Consider the following 25,906-nt stretch of genomic DNA (forward strand, 5'->3'; position numbering starts at 1 on the left):
TTTTACATTGATTTCTCAGTTTAAGAGTCTGAGGTACTGTACATTGGAACTCAAATCCACCTGCAATATGGACCTGGGATTTTGACCCTCAAGGTAGACTCCTTTTCAATGTTCTCAGAATCAGGAAAAAATAAGATTCCTTTTCTCTTCTCTGTGACATATGTATATATTAGTCTACTGTTAACAGCAAGGATACAGCTCTTTAGGGTACCAGTTTTGTGCAAGAATCTCAATTCCAAGTCCTTGCTTCAGGTGGAACAAAGTCTGCATCTTCTAGTCTCAGGTGGATGTTAAAGTCTAAATTTTAGGTTATAGTAACTGATGCTGCTTCTTCCTACAGAAGAACAATTAAAGAAATAAGCAGCCGAAGCATCAAGCACTTATGGTTGCAATTTTTTCTTTACTCTTTTTGCACCTGGAGAGGTCCTCTTGCTTTCATATTATGTATTCATTTTTAATGCATTGTTCTTATACGTAATTCAGCACAACTGGGACGATGTAACAGTAGGCTCTTCTGTTTATCTTAGTCTTCCATAATTCTGTAACCTTCTTAGCTCACTACTACCATATTCTGAGCTAATTTTCATACATGGAACAGGTTGTGGTAGGGAAAGAGACAGACATGCCCTTTGATCACCTGTTCCAGCAATCTGTCCTAAAAACACAGTGCCCAACTCTGCAGTCATACCTTTACCCAGTGAAAAAGTTAGCATAAAGTGAGAGAGTCTGAAGGTGTTGGACCACACCATTAGTTTCTTCAAGACATGACAATGTGTCACAATGCCCCTCAATCCAGTGATTGAGGTGTCTTGATACTTTGCCTTTGAAGTTAATTAATGGGCAGTCTTATTGAATCTTGCCTAAGCATTTATAATGGGCAGGATTGAACTTCAGAAAATTGATTGTTTCCTCCAGAATACCAGAAATGTAAACTTGATATCTTTTTTTTGAAGTTGGAAAATACCAAAAAGAGAACAGTTCTTTTCACTGAGTTTGAAAATGGACACGAGCAATTCAATAATATTTGAAATGGTTTATTGACTCTGACTTTTACTTTATTAGTACTTTCTTCCAAGCTGCTGACCATGCTTTGCTCATATGACTTCAGTATGTTTCTAACTGAGGGACTAGTTAAGACCAAATAGCATTACTTCTGTTTTATTGAGAACTGGAGAGGTCAACAGATTTATCCAAGTAACAAAGATAGCCAGACCATCAAAGGAGCTGGGTACTTGGAAATAACCATCCCCTTGGCCCCAAGCAAAATTGCTTTCTCATAGAAGTACATTTTAGGACTATTCCCTCAAGTTTCATCAAGGGAACAGCCTTATGAAACCCACTACTACCTTACAATAGTGATACAGTTAAATGATAAGGCCTCGAATACCAGGTGATATCCCCAGCCCAGGATTAAAAGCATAGTTTTGGAGGCAGTTGGACACCTAAGTTAGAATCCAACCTCTGTTACTTGCTATTTGAGTGACCTGGGCAAGTCACTGTTATCCTGTCTAAACTATGGTTTTTCTCACCTGCAAAATATAGGATGTAATTCCCATTATTGATAAGATTATAATAAGAATTAAATGAGAGATGAATGTAATTCAGCTCAGCACCTTGGACACATCATAAGTGACCCATAAATCACAGCCATTGTTAAAGTTTGCTGTGTGAAACTCCACCTGAGAACTTCCTTTAGAACATTATATTTGGGTAAGTTCTGCTGCCCTAGAGAGCTACAGCCTCTTCTCTTCTGAGGCGATGCAAACCACTGAGGTGACCAGGTTTCTTTGCACTGTGGTTATGAGTTCTTAATCAAGCTTCTGAGCCCACTCATTCAACCCACAACCTGCAGATGTGTGTTCTCTGTTTCCCAGCTCTAACTTTGTCTTCATTAACCTTATATTTTTGCTCTTTCTGGCTTTTCTTCCCCTTATTTTCTACTAATGATGAGGATAAAATGAGATACAGTAAGGTGCCTAGCATTTAATATGCATTTCTTCCCTTTAAAGTACCTTTTCTCTCTTCTTTCACCTTCGCTTTGCTTATACTTTCTGCGTGTTCGTTAAGAAATATTTGCTAGTGAACTTATTTTTTTCCCTTTGTGTAATCAAGTCATAGTCATATCTCTAAATGTATTCTGTAATTTAATTGGTAAGTAATGATTGTTGACTGTGGCACCTGGTTTAAAAGCAATTAACAGTGACTGCCGTGGGCATTAATAAGCTAACAGTACCTTGGACAAAAAGAGGAGCAGAGTTTAATGAGAAGGAAGTGAAGAAAGTCCCAGCTGGGTCGTACTCTAGCTGTGGCCTAGGTCACTTCATCTTCCTGAGCCTGTTCCCTGCCCTGCAAAAGGAGGTGACAGTTTCTGCCTCAGGATGTCCTCGTGGATCGTAACCACAAGACTGTGTGGGTACAGTGTTCTGGAAGCTGCATAACTTATAACCATTAATTCTCTTTATTGTCACTACTGTTGTTCTTTTTTTCTTTTTATTGAATTGATTGGTGTAACACTGGTTAACAAAACTATACAGGTTTCATGTGCACAACTCTAACATATCATCTGTACACTGTATTGTGCGTCCACCCCCCCCAAGTCAAGTCTCCAACCATGACCATTTATCACCCCATACTCTCCTCCACCTCCACCCATCCCATCCCTCATTGCTAGTTATTATTAACAAAGTATTTTTAATTTGCAATGAGTATGTGATGGCAAGGCCCAAAGCTTTCTTTAAATTTTATCCATATTTGGAATTTAAACATTGTTTCTGTATACAAGTTGCACAAGGTTCTGGAACAAGTTTCTGTAAGTGTGGTCTCCTTGTGTTAGCTCTTCAGGGGAAGAGGTGGTGTGGGACAGCCGTGTGCTTTTCTCGGTGGTAGACGGAACCATTAGGACTGAGCCGTGACTCTGGTCTAAGAAGTAGTAAGTGTGGTCATTCCAGCAGCTTCTGAGTCGAAGGCTGTGTGATACTGCTTTGTTCTCAAATGCTGATTGGACATCCTTTTTTTTTTTTTAAGACTTTGTATAAGACCAACAATAAGCCACATCAGAAAATGTATTTTATTACTTTATGCTGTGCCTTCTTTTAATACATGTGGAATTCAGGGGTCCCCAAACTTTTTACACAGAGGGCCAGTTCACTGTTCCTCAGACCGTTGGAGGGCTGCCACATACAGTGCTCCTCTCACTGACCACCAATGAAAGAGGTGGCCCTTCCGGAAGTGCGGTGGGAGGCCGGATAAATGGCCTCAGGGGGCTGCATGTGGCCCGCGGGCTGTAGTTTGGGGACGCCTGAGATCATTTCCTCACCAATTTTAGCCCTAAATGTTGTTTGGCTGTTTATAAAATGGTCATGATTAGAGACTTGACTTGGGGTGGTGGATGCACAACACTGTACAGATGGTGTGTTGTAGAACTATACACATGAAACCTGTATAGTTTTGTTAACCAGTGTCACCACAATAAATTATAAAATTAAAATCTCTCTTTTATCATGTTAAATTTAAATAGTCATTTACAATTACAAAGTGCTTTAAAAACTTGATAATTCTCATTAATACTGCAGGACAATTATCACCTCCTCTATAAAATAGAGAAACTGAGGCTCAGAGCCCTTAAGGGACTTGTCCTAAGTCACTTGCTTTATAAAGGGATTTCTAGGGTGAAATTCCAGGTTTCTGATCTCCTCGGCCTGCTTACTCTTTGCTGTATCTTGCTGCCTTTACGCACCATGGGAGCAAGAATTTCTTTTTATTTAGAAGAACGTGTTCCCCTAAATGAGCTCCAATCATATTTTACACAAATTTTACTTGGATTTGTAAATTTTGAGATGAATGCAGGCAAACTACTCATGGCCTCTCTGAGCTTTGCATTTTTTTATTGCAGAAGGTGGTGTGGTTTTGAAATTGCCTTCTTCAGAGGCCAGGGGATTCTGAGAAGCTGCTGGGCTGGGGCTGTGGGCAGGAAGCCGAGGCTGGTGGGTAGGACCTCACATCATCCTCTACTAAAGCAGCCTTGCTTTGAGCTAAGCTATATATACTGTGGAATTTAGAGGGAACTTGAAGGGTGTCACATAGGAGAGAGACTGGTATTCTATTGCTTAAAAAGAAAAGAAAGACCTAAACCATGAGATCCTCAGGAGACGGTGCTCATAGTGACTACCCTAAATTGAGCTGGGAATGGCTTCCCCTGCTGGACATGCAGGATTGGTTTCTCCATGTTATAAATGAGGAGACCGAGACCTAGTGAGAAGATCAGCAGTCTAACCAAGATTATGCAGCTCAGAGGAGGAGAAATTAGGATTTGAGCTCAGCTCACAAGCCTTTATCCATGTCATTCCCTTGACCAGGAATCTTGCCCACCACCAGCCCGCTCACCTGTTACCTCGCTAATTCCTGCCCTCTGTGGATCTCAGCTCACTGACACCTGCACAGGGAACCTTCTCTGACCTGTTCATCTAAGTTATTGCCCTTTTATATAGCCTCAGTACTCTTTGTACCTCTTCTTCCAACCGTTTAGCATAGTTGCAATTTAGATTTCCTTGTAATTCTTTCATTAATGCCCGTCACTTATGCTATACTACAAGCTTTATGAGGTCAGCACATTTTTTTGTTTTTGTTCTGTTTTGTTTTGTTTTCTTTTCTAGAAAGAGACCTAGCAGAATACATGACATATAATAGATGTTCACTTCATTTGTTGAATGAGATAAACAAATGAATGAATGGAATGGGTGAGTGATGGGCAGATGGACAGACAGATGTCTGTCTAAACTTGGAGGCAATGATGTTAATAATGACATGTGCTGCCTCCAAGGTCCCTTCCTACTCTAACCAGCAGTGGTCTTGGGAGTCCCCAGCGAAGGCCACTATGCTGCTTTGCTTCTGATAGTGAGTTGAGGAATTTGAAGGGCTGCCACGGGGGAGAAGGACTGGGCTGGACCCAGAACCAACAAGTAGACAGGAAGCACAGGTCAACTCAATGTGAAAGGGAGCTCCATCTCAGCCTGCAGTGGCCCCAGAAGTAAACCAATGTAAGGCTTTGTAGAAATACTCAAGCATGGACCAGAAAATCTTTAGAGTCCCTTATCTTGGAATTCATTGATTCCATAAATATGTTGCTTGTATGATGAATACTTAATCAAGATATCACTGCTGTATTTCAGCCTAGAATATTGTAGATAAGGAAATTCTGCCAGCCAAGTCCCTATTTTGTCACTTTCTCTCACTATTTGTCAAGAGATGGTGCTATTAATTAGACCCAGAGAGAGAGTCCCTCCTCAAAAGTATATGCAAAATAATGATGTCATTGGAAATGTATATAAATTTCTCTTTATTAATATGTAATTTATTCATAATTAACTAGACACTGAGTTATTAGCCTATTTCATTCATTACTTGCTAAAGAAAAAGCTATACAACATAAAACAATCCTGGGTCATTCTACTCATGAATAGAGGATAGATACAACATACTCCTTGGTTGGGTGGCTGTTCATACCAGATACCATAATATCTCAGTAACTCTCTATTATTTTAGAATGAGATGTGAAATTAACTGAGGACTAGCCTCTAGATGCAGCTATTTTAAAGCAAGGCCCTGCCAGCCTTTCATAGGATGCTGTAGGGACCTGATCTTCAGCTCTGTGCTTGATGATGGATTTTCAGCTGAGGGTTCTTAGAACCAGGTATTTGAGGCCCACCTCTGTAAGCCCACTCGGCCCATAGCCCCCTGCCCACCATTTCTCTATTCTGTTCTCTACCCACCCATACCAGCCACTCTGAACTCCTCACCCCTCTTTCAGCCTCCTGTGTGTGCTCACAATCCTGTCTGTGCCTTTGCAGAATGGCCTTGCCCCTGTACCACTTATCCACATGCCAAACTATGTCTCATACTCCGAGCCTCAGTTCCATTGGCACTGGATGGTGAGACTGTTCTGGTTTCCCCCAGGCAGAGTCAGTCCTTCCTGACCTCACCATGACCAAAGCCGACTTCCAGATATAATTGTACACGACCCTCTCTGGAAGATCTTGCATCCTGTGGACAGCTGTCCATGCACCCATTTATAGGACATTCACTCAACAGTTCTTTGTTGAAATAGAAGAGAAAAAAAAACCACAATGAACGCCCTGCACTGCCAACATAGTCAAAGGCACTGCATGGCCTTCAACTGCCGAAATCCTATACATCCTTTAAGCCAGGGGTAGTCAACCTTTTTATACCTACCGCCCACTTTTATATCTCTGTTAATAATAAAATTTTCTAACCTCCCACAGGTCCCACAGTAATGATGATTTATAAAGTAAGGAAGTAACTTTACTTTATAAAATTTATAAAGCAGAGTTACAGCAAGTTAAAGCATATAATAATAATTACTTACCAAGTACTTTATGTCGGATTTTTGCTAAGTTTGGCAGAATAAATCTTTATAAAAACAACTTACTATAGTTAAATCTATCTTTTTATTTATACTTTGGTTGTTCCACTATCACCCACCATGAAAGCTGGAACACCCACTAGTGGGCGGTAGGGACCAGGTTGACTACCACTGCTTTAAGCTCTAGATCTAATCTCATCTCCCTTACCAGTCTGTTCTGATAAGTCAGTTATTTACAGTCTTTGTAATCCATTTACTATTTAGCCTTAATGGCTTTGTCATGTTAGCTCTCTTTTCATGTATAAATGTCTTAACCCCCAAATAGGTGGTACTTTAGCCTAACCCTCCTTTGTACTATTTTGGGATACTTCCCCCTCACACTGCCACTGTGTTGTGCACAGAACAGCCACTTCATGAATATTTATGTATTGATTAAGCAACTCGTATTCTGTTTTGCATTCCTCACAAAATCTACCTTAGTACAGAATAAATAATTGCTGATCAATTGACAGGGCTGGAAATGTAACACTTCTCCTATCACAGTCTCCTGTTGTGACCTGACTCCCCACCAGGGTCTGTATGCTGGGGAAACTGCCCGCGAACAGTACAGAGTTCGTTAGTTCTGTTGACTTTGGCTTGGTTCACTCTGCCAGGGAGAAAAATAACATTTCTTCCAAATTTTCTACACAACCAAAAAGCACAGAGCTTCGCAATCTGTGCAAAATGAGACTTGACTTCAACTTTGTTAGAAATGTAAAAGGGTGGTTGGGAAGATGATGGAATAGTTGAAAAGAATGTTTCAAATTTGGTCAAACCCCCTGTTACAGCATTATGAGCAAAGGGTCTTAATAAATTGCTTGCGGAAACTGCAGGGCAGCTTAGTTGCTAACTTAATGAAATCAGGGCGATAGCTACCTGGGGAGGATGGAAACCAGTCACATTACACCCTTGAAGCAGCAGTCTGGCCACATGCATACCAGTGACCTGAGAGGGCGAAGCTGTTGTTTTTGTTGGTTTTATTTTAATATCAATGTGTGTTTCCATTCATTTCTAGTAATAGTCAGCTAGGTTTTTGGGTCAACAATCCTCAAATTTTTTACTGTGATGAAGAAATACATAACAAAATGTACCACATCAACCATTTTTAAGTGTACAGTTGAATGGCATTAAGTCATTCACATTGTTCGGGTCCCGTCACACTGTCCATCTCCAGAACTCTTCATCTTTCCAAACTGACACTCAGTTCTCATTAAACAATAGCTCCCCAACCCCTGCCTGGCACCCACCATTCTACTTTCTGTCTCTATGGATCTGAATACTCTAGGTAGCTCAGATAAGTGGAATTATAATGTTTGACTGTTTTTTTATGCCTGGCCTATTTCATTTAATAATGTCTTCAGGTTTTCTCCACGTTGTAATATTATGTTAGTAATCATTCTTACAGATGAGGAAAATGAAGTTCAGGTAATTTGTCTAAAGTTATTCAGGTCCTGAATCTCTAGCTATGTAAATAATAATACCAACTGTCTGCTGTCAGCCTGAGCCACACAGAAACTTTGCAAGTGCTCCCAGGTTACGAACGAGACAGGTTCTGTGGGTTTGGCAATGTTTCAGTATTTATGTGTACAGAAAGGAAAAAATAAATGCTATGTGAAGACAAACATCCAAGTTGCATTTAATAGGTAAGTGTACCTGTTCTAACTTACATACAAATTCAACTGAAACAAACCTGCAGGACCTCTCTCATTCATAACCCAGGAACTGCCTGTATGTATTTTTTTCCATTCAGTCCTTTCAGAAATCCTGTGAGTTTATTATCTGTATCTTAGAATGAGAGCAGGGATCAGAGAATAAGATCAGGCCCAAGATGCTGAGGCCGAGAAGGAGCGGCAGCAGCGCAGCTGTGCCCCAGACCTCTCCGTAGGAAAGTCTGTTGGAAGGTTTCCCCAGAGCTGTCATTTCCTGTATACCAGCGTGTGGAGACCAGGAGCAGTGGCCGCATTCCAGGAGGCAAGAGCACAAACTCTTTCCTCTTGAGGTGCGCAGCATGAGACACTAACTCAGGAGTACCGGGAAAGTTGCTGGGATTGATGGGTAAAGACCCGGGGGGTGGGCTTTGAAACTTTCCAGAGGTCTTGGCAAGCATCTGATGTGAGGAGGCATTTCTTTCCTGCAAAATGTGTCTCTGAGGACTCTGAAGTTGCCAATGTTCCGATGGCTGGGGGTTCAGGTTCGGAAATGAGACTACTTGAGCTGCACTAGGCAAGCTCTCCTTCCCAGCTCTGGCTCCTCTCCGTCCCCCCATCGTGGCCTGCAGTTGAGTCATCTTTCCCAAGGCAGTAACTGTCAGAGAACCATCTGGTGTGGTGTCTTGTGACTGACTCGAAGGAACAGAAGTCCCTCTGGGAAGAGATGGCAACTGCAGCAGCAGTGAGAGGTGCCTCCAACACTTGCTGTGAAGGGGGGGGGGGGGGAACAGGGGTGCTCAGAATGCCCATGGGGAACTGCAGGCCTCAGACAGGCCATTCTGAGGATGAGAAGGCAAACCTCACAGTTTCAGAGAGAATGAGTGTTTGCGGTGAGGGCGGGGGTTGGAGTGAAAGTAGTCTGGTGGAGAGGGACTAACAGGTGTCCAGAGTGTCTGTTATAGCTGGAGATGCCTTCCACAGGGGGCTTCCCAGGCGGGCCCTGCCAAGCTGTGACCCCCCTCATTAGGCCGACCATTGCCCTCTTGCTTTTATCACTAGTGCGTCTTGTATCTGTGCTTTGGCCTGTGTGAAAACTCCCCCGAACCACAGCCCCTCCTCCTTCACCCGTGCAGGCTTGGCAGAGGATGGCTGGCCGCTGGCCGTTCTGCAAAGGGGCACTCACTTTAGAACCCGTCTCACACTGACACGGACTGACATGAGAGCCAGAAGGAGCCTCCGAGCCCAGTTAGTCCAGCCCTCCCAAGGGTGAAGTTAATGACCTGCCCAGAGACACTGCTGGGGCCTGGACTGGGGCCTGTCTCCTGCCTCCCAGACTGTTCCTTCCTCCCATCAAACCAGCGAGCCTTCTGTGTGGGACACCCCAAGGCGGGCCACTAGGGGAAGCCGTGTAGTCATTGGAGCCTAGGTCTTACCAGAGTTTCACTCTCTCCTTTTTGTTTTCTTTTTTTCAGTATGGGGATGGAAGGGAGGGTAATTTGCTCAGCTTCCAGACTGCTCTCCTTTAAGTCGTGGTTGGTCCTGAGCTCTCTCCCTGACTTCCGTGCCTCGCGTCCCTTTCCAGCAGAAGCTGACCGTGCTCATGCCCTCAGGGAGGGACACTCAGTCAGATACCAAGCCTGTTAAGGGCAGTTAAAAGAAACTCATGGAAAATACAAGTTCCCCACCCTTGCCCCATAAGTAAAAGGGGAAGATGTGACAGGCCCATCCTGGGCGCCAGGCTTGGCCTCAGCAACCCTCCCTCAGGCAGCACAAACCCTAGGAGGCAGGTGTTCCCATCCTCACTTCACAGGGATAGGAAAACAGACAGTGGATGCAGTGGAAGGTTAGCATGGGGATTGAAACCCAGGGCTCTGACGCAACCTCTGGGTTCTTCCCCACTCCACCACGCCTCCTTCTGCAGTTTCTGGGATGGCCCTGAGCAAGAGCTGCTCACCCTTTCTCATCACACTATTCCTCTTGCTGCCAGAAACCCTGCCTGTGGAAGCATTGCGGGTCTCACCCTCCTGGAGCTCTGGGCACACCAATTGTCGGCCTCATGAGGCTCCGACTAGCTCCCACCACACGAGCAGGAGACAAACTAAGAGTGAGTTGGACATCCTGTTTTCATTACTCGGAAAATGGAACTTGCCCCACAATAGCACTTTCCCTCCTATTGAGAAATCCCTGCCTGAATAGCTGGCATCTGCAATGACTGCTGGTCCTAACCCATCTATTCTGGGAGGCGTCCAGTACACCGTCCAAGAACATGAAGTAGCTGCTCTTGTCACAGATGGAGAAGCAGATCACTGTGGCTGTTGTAGGAGCTGGGTTTTGGCTGCATCCCATGGAGGGTTTGATTTCGAGTTCAGAGCCTGTGTGGGTGCCAGGGTAAACTAAGTGGTTGTGTAATACAAGTCTTCCAGCCCTCACTAGCAGTCTGACCACTGTTCCTTCTGCCCAGTGACACTTTCCAAAGTCCCGAGTTCTTTCAGAAAGTCTCTCCTCGTGTACTGAACTGGAGAGCAGCAATACTATGAAACTTGTTAATTTTATCACTTAGTTGCTAAGGAAAAAAAAGAAATACCTGGGACAGGATCCTTTTTAAATATTTAAACTGTTGGCAACCCTTTACTGATCCAGACTTGACTACATGCAGCCCTATACATCCTTTTCTTAAGGCCTCGGATTGGGGCTTTGGGAGAAGGAGGCATCAAAATACAGAATCCTGCCGCTGCTGTGGCCACCGCCCTCCCAGCTCCCTCATCTGCCTGTGCAGGGCCACCCTCTGGCCCTGGCTCTCTGTTAGGACCTGAGCAGCTGGACATACACATGACGGTAGGGTTGGGTGGATGTGATGGTCACACCAGACAGAACAGGGGAGAGGGTCCAAATGGAAGTAAATTTCAGGAATCTGAGTCAGGTTTCCAGTCTCCTGAGCCAGGCTGACTTGCTCACACCGAGAGCTGGCTGGAAGCAGGTGAGGAAGGGGCGGGGGCAGAGCCGTGCACTGTGGTCAGTCGTGCCTAGCTCTTTATGGTGAATCTGGGCTGTGTTGTCCTGTTTTCTCTTCCTTAGAGATAAGATACCTCTAAGGATAAGCTACCATATTTTTCCATATATAAGATGCATCTTTTTCCCCAAAAATTTGGGTTCTAAAAACTGGGTGCATCTTATACAGTGGTTGTAGATTTTTTACTTGCATTTCCCACTTTTTCGCGCTTGTTTTTGCGCTCATTGTTGAAGACAGTGATTCGTCATCAGACACAGATGAGGAAAAGCTAATGGATGGGAGTTTTGACAGTGATGAGGAGTTGTATTAATTTTATGATAAATAAAACTTGAGTTCAATAAGTTTATGTAATACTTTTTTTTCAAATTTTGGGCCCCCAAATTAAGGCGCATCTTTTACATGGGAGCTTCTTATACTTGGGGAAGTACAGTAAGTCCCTTTTGCATTCTCGTGGCACCCAGCACTGTGCTAGACAAACAGCCCCAGGTCAGTGCGTGTGGGGGAGCACCAGAGGGAACAGGCATTTGCCGCAGGAGCAGAACCTCAAGAGGGTGTGAGGTTGGAGTGGGCACTGAGGTGTCACTGTGACAGCGTTGGTGTGGCCGTGCTGGCCAGACCCTGTCTTGGCTCTGAGGGGACTGGGATTGGCCTCCATGTAGGTCCCCCTAGTGCTGCACTGGCCGTGGGGTGAGCTGGCTGGCTCTGGGTGTTCACTCAGAGCCCGGCGCTTACTCTTTGTCACACAACTAAATGAACCTGTGAATGAACTAGTGACAGTTGAAGCCCTGGAAACCCAGCCATCCTAAGGTTTTCACACTAGAGTCTCTGTTAGAAATTCAGGTTCTGGGTCTGGCCAGGTGCTCCGTGGTTAAACTGTCATCCTGTGTGCTGGTTACAGGTTCGATCCCCAGTCAAGGCCTATATAAGAAACAATCAATGAGTGCACAACTAAATGGAACAACTAAGTGGAACAAGTTGTTGCTTCTCTCTCTCTCTCTCTCTCTTTCTCTCTCTCTCATCAATGGAAAACTTTTTAAAAATTTAGGCAGTTGCCAGCAACCAATTCATTTTAGCCAATATCCCAAGGAAATGAAATTCCAACACCAAATAAAGTTTAGAATCTCTCTTCAAATGCGTTGTAATAAAATTTGGCTTCTCACACTCAGTATGGGCATTCTCATTCACTTTGCATATGAGTAGAAGTTGTAAAGTACATTAAAACAAATTAATTAATTAAAAAAACTTTTATTTGCCTTTAAAAACCCCATATTGTCATGCAGACTGTTATCTCCTTCAGGGAAGGCTTCTTGTCCTGAAGGTTGTAGCTTCTGAGGGCTACAGCCCACTTGGGGGTGACAGGAGTGGACAGAGCCCCCAGCCCAGCCCCCAGGTCTCCCTGCAGTCCTCTTGCTTCCCCAGCTACTTAGCTTCCCAGCTACTTTTAAAGGCCTTTAGAGCAGGAAAGACTTGATTGAAGCCCCCCTGTGCAGTGCTCCCCCTCCACCTAAGGTACCTTCCGCTCCACCATGCCTCCCCTTAGCAAAGGGCAGGGCTAGAAAGGAACATGGCCCAGTTCATCTCTTTCTTGAGCAGAACAATTACAAGAAGTTACATCCTTCTCATTGGTTTGTAAACCTTGCTGCTTCCCAGGGGGGTTTGGGGCAGAAGAAGGAGGTTGGACTGAGAAAGAGAGGCAATGAGGAATGTGGAGGAGTTGAGAGTTGGGCTCTGAAGCTAAATTGCCTGTGTGTGTGTATTTTTGAGGTGAAATTCACAAACATAAAGTTAACCATTTTTTAAAGTATAAGATTCATTGGCATTTAGTACATGTTGTGCCTCCACTACCTTTGTCTAGTTCCAAAACATTTTTCTCACCCCCAAAAGAAAACCCTGTACCTATTGAACAGTTTCTCCCCAATCTCCCCTCCCCCAACCCCTGGTAACCACCAATGTCCTGTCTATTTCTACGGATTTCCTTATTCTGGACACTTCATATAAATGGAATCATACAATATGTGGTGTGTTATGTCTGGTGATGGCTTCTCTCACCTAGCTTGTCTCTGCAGCTTACCGACATTGCAGCGTGTATCGGTGCTTCATTCATTGAATGACTGAAGGATATTCCATTGTGTAGACCCACTGTGCAGATGTACTGTATTTTGTTTACCCATTCATCCACTCATGGCCATTGCCACCTTTGGCTGTTGTGAGCAGGGCTGTATTGAACACTCTTGAACAAGGGTTTCTTGAACACCCGCTTTCACTTCTGGGTGTATACCCAGGCATGGAGTTTCCGGGTCACATGGTAACTCAACGTTTAACTTTTCCCACGGCGGTGGCGCCATTGTATGGTCCTACCAGAGTGCCTTGTGTTGAATCCAGCCCTGCTGTGCACTAGCTGCATGACCTTGGTCCTATTACTTCTGCTCTCTGTGCCTCAGTTTCCTCATTGGTTTCACAGGGACAGTAAAGCTATATATATATATATAAAGTGAGGTTGTGACACTTAAATGAGCTGACATGTGCAAGGGCTTTGAACAGTGTCTCATACGTAATAAGCTACATGAACGTCTGCTGTTGCTATGGTTATAGAGGGCCAGTGGGGGTCATGGCAGAGGAAAGGTGAGAAGCTTGTGGTCGACAAGAGGTGGCACAAGTAACAGAAAAGAATCATAAGAGCTCTCTCATGGGCAGGTGGCTGGGTGCTGACCGGGGCCCTCCCATTGAGGGATCCATCCTCTTGTTTGGCAATGAGCCGCAGCCCTCAGCTCCGTGGCTCTGTGGTCTGTGTGGACAGCCCACTGCTCAGGAGCAGGGAGTCCTGGGTCCCCTCATGACCAGTTTCCAGCAAACAGAAGGACAGGCGTACACCCCACCATATGAAAGCTCCAAACAGAAACATCTAGAAAACAAATAAAAGAGTCTCCTTTTTCTGTTCAGTGATGTTCAGAAAAAGCAAACCTGGTTGATTATCAGTTGAATTTACTGGATTATCACCAAATATTCCTCTCTCAATTTATAAAATTAATCCATATATTTAGGATTAATTTACACTTAACTCATCAAAATGTTTTGTAAAAGTGGTTTGAATCCTGAGAATCCTTTCAGGAGCCGTCTTTGAAACACACAGAAACAAGAGGATAATTTTCCCCCATTCATCTTTGGTTGGAAATCTGAACCAGCAGTGTGGCCATCTTATAAACTTTTCAACTGAGAGCAAACCAATGGAAAAACACAACAGTTGCCTCAATGAGACGTGTACACAGCCTGTGCCAGAACTGCAGGCTGTGAACTCCCAGCCGCTCCTGTGTGGGGAGGGAGGGAGGGCGGGGCCCCCCAGGGACTGGGCAGGGAGGAAATGCTCCTGGCCCTGCGGGGGAAGAGCCCTGCAGTGTGCCTAGGGCGGTGCCCTTCTCTGCAGGGAAGCATCTTCACAACTTTGCTTGGTCACCAGGTCAGTCACCAGGTCACTGACCACCTGGGCCTCCTCCTTCTAGTAAACGCTGGGAGGAGGTAAAGGAGCTCATTAGGGAAGCTCAGCCTGGGGCACATGCTTCAGTGATCTGGTGTCTTCTACTCAGCAAGGAGTCTGGCACTAAACAGAGGCAGGAGAGGGGAAAGAGGAGACAGGGACCCACTGAGAGCCAGTTTGTGAAGCATCAGGAGTCCTCTGGAGAGAAGGTTCTGGATACAGGGGGCAACAATGGGGACCAGTGGAGCATGGGAGTGGCCCAGGAGGGATCCCACCAGAAGCCCATTTGTTCAAGGGTCTGCATTGCTGAAGGCCTAGCACAGCCTCACCTGTGGGCGAGAACATGGCCAGGCTGACACGTGGCTGATGTCATCCAGAGGACTCTGCCTGGGTGCACAGGGTTTGCCTCAGCCCCTTTGTCTGCAGTGGGGAGGGGCAGGGACTGACCCCTGTGCCAGTGCTGGGCAGGAGGAGTATATGTGTCTCTGAAGAGGAGAAACAGAAGTGCCCAGAGGGGGCGGTGTCAGACCTCAGCCACACAGCCACTAAGGGGCAGCTCCCAGAGGGCCGGCTCTGCCAGCTGCTGCCCTGAGTTTTTTTTGAGCTCTTGCTTGCCAACATTTCCTAACAACTATCATGCGAACAGAGGCATTCCTGCTCTGTGTCTGCATGTTCAGAGTCCCCCAGCTGTTCTATGAACATCACTCACCACCACTGGTGAAAGCAGAGGTTTGATGTGCTTATCTGCATGGCACAGAGGTGGCACAAATGGTCTACATAGCATATCTATGGTTGTCTATGCATTTCCCATGCCCCACAGGGCTACTGGGAGAGTTACTGTAGCACACCAGAGCTCTCTGGGTGCCAGGTCTGCTGGGGCCAGGGGCCAGTCTTGGGCCTCAATGCCACGGCAGTGTACTTTCCAAACATGGTTATTTTCTAGGACATGAGGAAGGTAGAGGGATGCTGGCATTGGTCCCGAGCCCCATCTGCCTCTCAGAAGCCCCTGGCAGCCTAGGAAAAGCCAGGAAACCCAGAGCCACCTCCAACCTGCTGAAACACTACTAGCTCCAGAGTTTGGCCCAGGAAATCAGATGTGTAAGCAGCTTCCTTCCCAGGGGATTGGATGCATCTGGTACAGTGGGAGCCAGTAATCCCCTGCCAACCACCTCCGCTGATGTCTGCAAAAGAAGCAGCTGTTGGCAGGAGTCACAGCTCTGCTGTACCATGTTGCTGGTCCCCAGAGCTTGTCCTCAGTTCTTCACTGGGGCTGGGAGGTCCAGCCAGAGCTGGTGGTACTTCTCCTGCAGGTGGCCAACATGCATGTCCCTCACACACTTGCCTTTCTCTTCTCTTCTCTTCTCTTCTCTTCTCTTCTCTTCTCTTCTCTTCTCTTCTCTTCTCTTCTCTTCTCTTCTCTTCTCTTCTCTTCTCTAGGACACACAAGATCAGCCACTGCTACCGCATCACGTACCGCCACATGGAGCGAACCCTGTCCCAGCAGGAGGTGACGGACATCCACCAGGCTGTGCAGGAGGCAGCTGTGCGGCTGCTGGCCGTGGAGGGCAGGTTTTGATGTTACCGTGGCAGCCAGGCCATGGCCCCTCGGGTCTCTGGGATTTGCTGAAGGAAGAAAAGGATGTTGTTTGTGGAATGGTCATCAGTCACATTTTGATGCCAGGGTCAGTAGTTTTAGGACTTTCTGAAAATAAAGGCTCACTCTTGAGAAACTGCTGACACAGCATTTGTCTTTTATTTTGGGAAAGGGGTGAAAAGGGGGTAATAATGTCTGAGTTTCCTCCTTTCTTTTGAGAAAAGCTTGGCCGCTGGTACTTAGTATGGTTAATCGGGCCCTGGGTTGTACACTGTGTACACACAGGCATGACTTCTTGCTGCCAGACTCCCCCTCCCCCCTCCCCCCCATGTCATGAGTGAGGCCACACAAAGGGATATCAGAGACTCTAGACACTGGAAGCTTCCCCCCGCCAAAGTTAGAAACAGGCAGGCAGTCAGACAGACTCCCGCATGTCCCCAACTGGGATACACCTGGCATGCCCATTAGGGGGCGATGCTCAGCCCATCTGGGGCGTTACTCCATTGTGGCCAGAGCCATTCTAGCGCCTGAGGCGGAGACCATGGAGCCGTCCTCAGCACCTGGGCCAACTTTGCTCCAATGGAGCCTTGGCTGTGGGAGGGGAAGAGAGAGACAGAGAGGAAGGAGAGGGGGAAGGGTGGAGAAGCAGATGAGCACTTCTCCTGTGTGCCCTGGCCGGGAATCAAACTAGGGACTTCCACATGCTGGGCCGACGCTCTACCACTGAGCCAACTGGCCAGGGCCCTTGGCTTTTAAAGTCAGCTTCCAGTCCTTTCTTACCTCTCTTCCTTCTCTGTCCAGCAAAAGGCAGGCTTCAAACAGGGCACTGATGAAATTCCAGGGTTCTCAGAAGCGAAGGAGTCACAACTCTGCACTGGGAGAGGTGTTCACCTGCTTTTCATAAACTTGTGGCTTGCAGCCAGGCCTCTGGCCCCATAGCTGGAGTTTAGCCACCTTCTATCCAATGGAGCAGAGAAAAAGGAGAGAGAACTGCCCCAGAGGCTTGTAGGTACACAGGTGTCGGGGCCTTAACCCCCCTGAAAGTGTTGCTTCTTCACGGGTCCTGTGCCTGCTTCCAGAGGCGACCTTTAAGGAAGAATGTGAGGCTTTGATGTTCCCCTTTCTGTCCAGGCTCTTTGTACTCTGCCAGCTGCACTCCTGACCAGTTTGATAGTCAGACCCCGTCCCTGGCATGTGCCAGAGGCTAGTGTAAGCTGTCAGTGCTAGGATCAGTATTTGATGAGGGGTGGGCAGCTGCTTCCAAAGGGAAGAGTGGGCTTTTCTGTCATTTCAGGGCGTTCTACATTTGGACTTGTCCCTTGAATTATCAAGGGGATTAAGGAAACTGTGCCCCAAGTCCCACACCTATGCCTGGATCCAAATCATTGTCTGGCCTTTGCAGTCCACTGGATGCAACTTCTCAAGTGGGTAGGTCTGAGTGGAAATGCACGGTGTGGTTAGTAATCTCTTCTTCTGCGGTGTTCTCCAGCCTAGCAGACCATGCCTGACCCAGCCTCGGGCTGCATGTCCGGATACCCTTTATCCCTGAGATTGTCATCAATATTCTCAAATGAGCTGGGCAGGGATAACACCCAGAAAACCATGACCCCACCCCAGGGCTCACAACCTGAGCCAATGTTTGCCAGTCGCTATGCTGTGTCTACCCATATATACCAGGTCCTGGGCAGGGCTGGCACTCCAGAGGGTTCGCAGAAGGCTTTCCTGAGCATTATTGCTAACACTCCATGCTCTATAATCAACTGTTACCGAAAATTTACAGGTGAAGCAACTGAGTGTAAAGAAGCCACGGACTTGACCAGGTATACAGCCAAGGGGTGGCGGGCCTCACACTCGGGCCTGCTGCCTCCAAATTGAGAACTTCTATCTTAGTGGATATTGGCTGGTTATAGGGTCTGCACCTCCCTCTGCTTCTCTGAGCCTTTGTTCTGTTTCCGTAAGAACTCCAGCTGTGGGGTGGGGAGCTTGTATAGGTGCTCCCCACGCTGCTCACTCTGGCTAGCAATCATGGCAAAAGTAGGCCAGTCTTACTAGGGAGCCAGGACATCCAGCTCCCAACATTGTTCCCACAGGAGAATAAGTAATGAAAAAGAGAAAATGACACAGGTAATGGAATCATGATGATATGATCAGCACTTTGTAGTTCAGGAACGTCCCGTTCCACTCAGGTAGAGGATGGTGACCCTGTGGGAGGTTCGGTCCCCGCCTTTGCAAAGCAGGCACAATAATGACACCTGCCCAGTGGGTGGTGGTGAGGACAGAATGATACCTCTTGTGTGCTGCACTTGGCAGAGAAGCCAGAACCTAACAAGCTGGCAGCGACGGCTGCCCTGACTCTGACTTAGGGCGGGGGAGGGAGGGCAGAGCATGAGATGTCAGGGCGAGAACACATCCGGTGGGGCAACCACATCTCCCCTTGTCTGTACGTGAGGACATTGGCGTCCAAAGGGACAGACTGACTTACTGAGGACACAGCGAACTACGATAGAGCTGAGCCTAGAACAGGCTTTGCAGGGCTGTTTCTCATAACAGCACATTGGCTGGACTCCCTGAGGATGTCTTCCAGTGTAAGACCCAGATGTCATGGGAGAGAAGAAGAGGAGGCTAACCCCTGCATCACATTCCTCACAAGATCCATTCGGGATGGAGCACAGACCTAGATACAAGATCCAAAAACACATTACAAGGTTTTCAGAAGAAAGTATAAAGTAGTCTTCACAATGTGGGTAGGCAAAGATTTCTTGGGACACAAGAAGAAGAATTAGTAAAGAAAGAAAATGATAAATTAGACTTTTTCAATATTTAAACTTGTACTTTGGAGCACATCATTAAGAAAATGAATAGGCAAACCATAGATTTTAGGCAATATTTGTGACACATATTTGACAAAGGATTTCTATCCAGAATATACAAAGAATTCCTGCAATTCAATAATAATTAAAAAGAAAAGAAACCTTTTTGAAACAAATGGGCAAAGACATGAACAAACACCACAAAAAATAAATAAATAAAAGATTTATAAAGGGCCAATAAGAAGAAAAAGTCCTCAACAATGTTAGTCATCAGGGAAATGCATGTACGAAGTATAGAGCAGACAGCATTACTCTCTAGTGGGGAAAAGCAAGCCAGAGGTTGCCTGGCCCGGGAGGAGATGGCACATGGGGAATTGTTAGGTGATGGAGATGTTTTAAACCTATTATGAGTATGACTCACAAGACAAATGCATTTGTCAAAACCCATCAGACTGTGCACTTAAGATCTATGCTCCCCTCTGCATGTAAATGATACCACAATAAAAGTGAGAAAAATCACACAGACTGCCTCTCACAACCAAATGAGCACTCCAGCTGCAAAGTGGAGGCATCAGCTCAGCACCGAGGGAGCAGGGATTGCAGGAGAGATAGGCGGAGAGGAGTCTAGTGGGGCTCTGGGGGCAAGATGGTCCTTGAGCTCATGGCACACTCGGGGTGTGCAGCTCTCCCCTGGACAGTGGCGACCCATGAAAGGGAGACAGAGACTCTGGAGGGGCAACCGTGCAGGCACAGGCCAGCAAAGGACACGGAGGGGAACAAGGGGGCCCTGCCGACCCCAGCTTTCCACCCGCAGTGCTGTCCTTGGGCTCTGCTCACTGCCCAGCAGGGCATCCTGGGGACAGGCTGCAGTGGACATCACAGCACAGATGAAGGGGAAAGGCAAGACCTAGGGCTACAAGTGGAACCTCTGCTTTTCACACAACTTATTCCCAAAGTCCTCAAATCCTTCTGAGCCGCAGCAGCTTGGCGGACATCATCAGGCTGTTCCTGCTCCAGGTGGGGGTGTCGGGCTTATGACAAAGCATGTCTTGTGTCCACCTCCCACCCAGGGGGACACACACAGTGATCACACAGTGAAGCCAGGACAGCTACCCGTGGCTTCCTGGCTCAACAGAGCAGCTCTCTTCCACCTCGGGGGAGGTTAGAAATGTGGCCTGGTGAGACATCAGACCCCACGACACTGTCCTCCTGCTCTCAGGCCACCTGCCGGCCCAGCCACCAGCCTTCTTCCAGGTGAGTGGGGCAAGCAGACCAGCACCCACTCTTGAACCAGAGCCTGACTGTGCCCAGCAGCGCCCCTCCCTCCCTGTGTATCACATCTGAACTGGACAATGACCAGCCACACACACTGGGAGGAGCCTGAGGCCCAGCTGAGTGTCAGAGGCGCCTCGGGCATTGGATGTGACTGTGGCTCTGTCACTTAGAGCCAGGTGACCTGGAGGAGTGCCTGACTCATTTTCTTATCGGCAAAACGAGGATGCCGCCCACACTCACAGAGTGTGATGATTAAATGTACTAAGGCATGGGATGCTCTTAGTTTTTAGCTCCGTATGTTGTTACACATGAATTAGTATTTTTCTTAAAAGACCACATTGGGAAATATTCTGGAATTAGACAGTGGTGATGGTTGCTTGTCTATGTGAATATATGCTAAAGTCTACTGAATTGTAAGCTTTGAAAAAGTGAACTCTCTGGTTATATCTCAGTAAAGCTGTTATAAAATATGTTAAGTCCGCATTTAGCATGTGACCCAGGAATCCCATTCCTAAGGTATTTTCCAAGAGAAATAAAAACATAGGACTTTACTGAATTGGGGGGCCAGCATGGAGACTGGCTGAGTGAGGCGCCAGCTGTGGAAGTGGCAGCTTGCTCTGCTCATCCCCACACTGGCCACCAAGAATGCAGCAGAAGCTACAGTGCAGGCTTGCAGGAGATCTGGCCACAGTTTGTCATGGATACCATTGTTTGGTGACTGTTTGGCTGGAGTGTTCTGATTTTCCCTCTAGCTCATCAACTTTGCAGCCTCCTTCCTCTCCCCAGGGAAGAAGGGGCTGGTACTTGACCTCCTCAGGAAGGCTCCATGGACCTCTTCCTTGCTATGGAATGCAAGGCTATTCAACCAAGAAGCACGAGCATTGCTCAGGATATTGTTAGAGTCCCAGGTCTGCCGCAGACCTGCATTTAACAAGGTTCAGCTCTGTGGTATGTGCGGATACCTGAGAGCAGCCTGGGGCCAGAGTGACGCGTTCTTTTCAGAGCAAGGAAAATCAAACTGCTCTTCATTAATCTAACCCAGGATGCAGAAGGAATGTGTGAAAGGTCCATCTCTCAGATCCCTGAGGGCCCTTTTATGAGTTGAACTGCGGTCCACTTAGGAAAGGGATGTTGAAGTCCTAATCCCCGGCACCTCAGAGAATGACCTTATTTGGCAACAGGGTCGAAGGAGATGTACTTAGTTAAGATGAGGTCAGACTGGAGGCGGTGGGCCCTATCCGACGTGCTTGGTGTCCTGGTCAGGAGATGGCCACATGCGGACAGTGACATGGAGAAAATGCGTGATGGCAGAGACAGAGATTAGAGTGATGCAGCTGTAAGCCAAGAACACCAGAGCTGTTGACAGTCCTGCAGAAGTTGGAAGATGCCAGGAAGGATACCCTGCCAGGTTTCAGAGGGAGGACGGCCCTGCTAGCCTCCAGAACTGTGAAACAACACATTTCTGTTGTTGAAGCCACTCAGTCTGTGGTGTTTCGTCATAGCAGCCTTAGGAAATTAACACAGATCCCCAAGGCAGAAGGACCACCCCCCTTCCTGTTAGGCCTCCGAAAGGAGGGTGACTTTACAGGCAGGCCTCGTATCTACTAAGGGAATAACCACAGCTAGTAATGGGGCTGATGGAGGGCAGTCATCACTGTAGCTTTCCCAGGAGACGCTCAGTTTCTCTCAGTGTCCTTGCACTCTGGTGTCCTGCAGGCCCTTTGGGGGGGGGGGGCACTGGGAGGGCACCTGCGTTGAGAGCCAGTAGGTGGGCTTCACAACCCAGAACTCATGCCCAAGACTTAGAGGTCTCCCAGCCAGCCATCTAAGGAGGACCTGTCCACACAGAGAGGACTAAGACCACAGGGTTCTACCAACCTGTGATTTCAGTGCCCAAAGCCAACAGGGCATGAGAGATAGAGGGGCCATGGAGTGCCCAATACATCCATGACAAGAAGGGGAGCAATACTATCTGTACTCTCCATGACAGTCTTCTGCATTCCCTAAGACTCTGCCCTCAGTGAGAAGTGGAGTAGCGGGAATCCGACTGAGCCACAGACGGCCAGGGCCCCAGCATGGGCCCCTGGTGCAGCCCTGGTGGTAGGAGGTCACACGTGGTTCTGTGAAGTGGTTTCACTGTGCCTGCAGCCAGGTACAGCCATAGCTTCCCAAAGTCTGTCCAGGCAAAGGAAGTCCTGGTCGTGGCATAGGATTCTGGATAATCCAAGTAGCATCCCCACCCTTTTCTCCTCCGCCCTGCAGAAAGCCTTGCCTCAGGCCACAGGATGGAAGCCCCTCATTCCCTCCCCTCTCCATCTGCCCCTGCCCCACCCACTGAGAGAAGGCCACTCTGGTCTGGATTAATGCAGATCTGGATGAGGAGAATAAAGGCACAGCTCACACCAAAGGGTACGCAGCATGCCTGCTCACCTGCTCACCTGCCCACCTACTCATCTGCTCACCTGCCCACCTCCTCACTGCCTATGATGAGAAGTAGTGCCTGGCAGATTGCCGCTCCCAGGGAGGGTAGCAGCCAATTCTCCCATTATTGTGCGTTAATCGCCTGCCCAGGCTGGGTGCAGCAGCAGGGCCTCCCAGCAGCACCAGGGCCTCACTGAGCTTCTCTGGCCCCGCTCAGGGGCCACCGACAGACTCCAGCAAGGAGGAAGCCAAATGCGGTCTGCCCTGCTTCACGCCTCAGAGCTGTCCTGGTCAGGCCCCCTAGCAGGCTCTCAGAGGTGTTGGCTGGTAAGGCCACGACTATTTGTCAACTCTTGAGGTTTATGCTGTGTGTGGGCCTCAGGGCTTGAAGAGTACTGTTGAACAGAGTTGCCTAAAACACGTTTTCAAAATAACAAAGGCACTTTGGTTAAGGGGTTATGAACTTGGACTTTGGAGTCAGGTAGATACAAATGCAAATGCAGGGCCCTGAGGTCTGTACCCCTGACCTCACTGAGCACAGCTGCAGGCTGGGACACGGCTAGTGAATGTTAAGCGACCCAGCATAGGGCAAAGCTGCCCCTGGCCTGGGGAGCAACAATGGAAGGAGAAAGCAAGCCTCGTTGTGGGTTTGGGGATGGCCACAGTCCCAGCTGGAGGGCTTATGAGATCTGGGAAACATCCAGAACAATGTGACACTTCCAGGTATCCTGGAAGTCTGAACACATAGGAACCTCAGAGATCATTTATGCAGTGGCTTCATTTTAGAGATGACGTGGTGAGGCTCAGACAGGCGAAGTGACTTGCTGAGTTAGTTGAATGATTTCACCTGTAAGCAGAACACCTATCTAGAGTGACTGACGTAATTACCTCGAAACAAGGAAGTTGGGAGGAGGCAGGGCTTGGTGGTTCTTGCCTCTGTGCTCCGCCAGCTGCAGTGCAGAGATGACATCTCCACACACCTCAGAAGCAGGAGCGAGAGGACAGGGGTGTGCTTCTCTTCACAGATTTCTTTTTATCATAAGGAAGGCATTTCTCAGCCTCCCTTTAAGTCTCTTTGCTGGGGGTTGCCCCTCAGCCTTCTGGGACCACTCTGGCCACTCAGCAGGTCCTGAGCAGAGCCCTCCCCCCCCCCCCCCCCCCCCCGCTCTCTGCTGCCTGGGACAGCCACACCCCCAGAGGTGTGGGGATGATATCTGTCACAGGCCTTGGGGCAGGTTCTTTACCTTTGTGGGACCTGACATTTTTTTCAGCTCTTTGCTGTTGAAGTAATAAACCGAACTCTTCTCTGAAAAAATAATAAAATGAAAATAAAAACCTGGAAGAGGGAGTATTATTCTGGCCTTTCCAGCCTCTGGTGCAGGAAAAGGCTCTACCAGGAAGAGTGTAGGCAGTGGCGAGTGCTGTTTTATAGGCTGCCAACCGTGTCTTGGCCCGAGTTGCTCAGATGCTTGGCAACCAGGAGCTGCAGCAACCAGACCGGCGCCCTTTCTCTTGGTTCCATGCCCGTGTTGTTCCCAGATCTTCCCTCCTCTGTGTTGCTGCCTCGTTTCTGAGCAGGCTGTAACTATGGGCTATGGTGATGGGCAGAGGGAAGGGGAACTTGTCCCTGGCCAGAGGACTCATTAAACCAAAACCTGGAATCCAAACTGAACAGCCTGCACTTCGAGGCCAGGCAGGTGAGGCCGTGGGGCTTCCCCATTGCTGAGAGCACCATGAGCTTCCCACGAGGTCACCCCACAAGACCTGTCTGCCAGAACGTTTGTCCCGGGAGAGGCTGGCATGGGTCTGTGGGTTGGTCAGTCAAGGGCACTGTTACTCAGATCATGAAAGATTGCCCTCTGGAACTGACTCTGTGTGAAGTGTGTTTACTAGCTGCCGGGTACCTTTCATTCTAGTAGTTCTAAGCTCTTTACACATGGTCATTTATTTATGTCCATACCTTAGTTAGGGAGATGGCATCCATCCTTCGCTGTGATGAGAGTATCAGGACCAGACAGGTGGGGGGACTGGTTCAACTCACACAAAAGCTACCTCCTGATTCTCTGGGGCTTTCTGTAGTTGTGGTCAGGGGTAGTAGGTATCACCAGAAATCAGAAGGCTAAGCCCTTTGTCACTTTTTTGAGCTAAATGTGAAGGAAGCGGTTATGGCTGACCCAAAAGTCTGGAGGTAGGGGACAGTCAGTCCCCTCTGGGGCCATGTGCAGCTTAGCTCCTCATGGCTGGGGCCCAGGTTTGGGAAGACAGGTGGTGAGGCATGCGCTGGGGAGAGCAGGAGTCGTGGCTGCTATAGATGCCCAGCACTGACATGAGCACACCTGTGGGGAAGAAGCGTGGGGGATGGCTGTGAGGGCCAGCATGGTCGCCATGGGACACAGCGTGGTGGTGAGGCCGGAGGCAGAGACTAAGGTCTGTGGATGGATGGATGGGCAGAAGGGAAGTGCCCACCACCGAGACAGAGGACACAGCAGGAGAAGGGGTTCAGAGGGATGGTGGCGTCCTCTGTCTTCGGATGTTCAGTGTTTGCAGGATCTCTCGTCTCTGCTCCTGTTGAAACACTGGGGGAGGCCGTGCCCAGGTTCTGGCTTCCTGGGAGGCCAGACTGCTCTAGAGCTTTTTTAGAAGAGATGAATTCCTGCTCTTCACTGCCCCCTTCTCTTGTCAGTGGTCAGAACCACAGGCTGCCCCATAAGTCACCCTTGTGACAGAGAGGAGACTGAGGCCTTCACGGCAGTCACCAGCCTGCAGCCAAGCTGCCGGATCCAGGACCCAGGACCCCTCATGTGCGGGGTGCTCTGCCACTAGGCCAAGCTTTCCATGTTTGTTTGTTTTTTTACCACCAAGAAACTCATTTGTGATTTTCCCCCCCGAGGGGCCCATGTTTTAAGAGATTTTCATCTGCTAAACAACTACATTTATCAAGTAATAATTTATTCATTTCCCCATTTTTTAAATTAATCAAAGATATACATAACTTCCAGCCAGAGTCTCTGATCAGCAGAAGATAACCCTTATTACCACCCTGGGTTGATTTAATTCCTGCCAAAAGCAAAGAAACTTGACATTTTAGATAGCCTAAGCAGCCTCATTATGGGAAAGTGGAAGTTTTCCATTAAGCTTTGTGAAATATTCAAAATAGCTCCCAGGCTGCTGTCACTAATTCATGGCGACCTTAGCCTTGGGGGACCCCAATTGGGAACCACAACACTATATCATTCGGGCAGTGAAATACAAAGGAA

At 47.8% G+C, this 25,906-nt stretch overlaps 1 protein-coding gene across 9 annotated transcripts in view; it reads left to right on the forward strand.

Annotated features, from left to right (window-relative positions):
- Positions 1–16,279, forward strand: part of FARS2 (phenylalanyl-tRNA synthetase 2, mitochondrial) — a 659,092-nt gene extending 642,813 nt beyond the window's left edge. For all 9 annotated transcript variants that reach the window (XM_066376963.1, XM_066376966.1, XM_066376958.1 and 6 more), the window contains one exon: positions 15,987–16,279. In XM_066376963.1, coding sequence (XP_066233060.1) covers positions 15,987–16,125 — 139 coding nt within the window. In that variant the 3' untranslated portion in view covers positions 16,126–16,279. The remainder of the gene's footprint in view (positions 1–15,986) is intronic.
- The last annotated feature ends 9,627 nt before the right edge of the window (positions 16,280–25,906 follow it).

Source organism: Saccopteryx leptura, chromosome 3 (assembly GCF_036850995.1).
Source record: "Saccopteryx leptura isolate mSacLep1 chromosome 3, mSacLep1_pri_phased_curated, whole genome shotgun sequence".
NCBI classification, from domain to species: domain Eukaryota; kingdom Metazoa; phylum Chordata; class Mammalia; order Chiroptera; family Emballonuridae; genus Saccopteryx; species Saccopteryx leptura.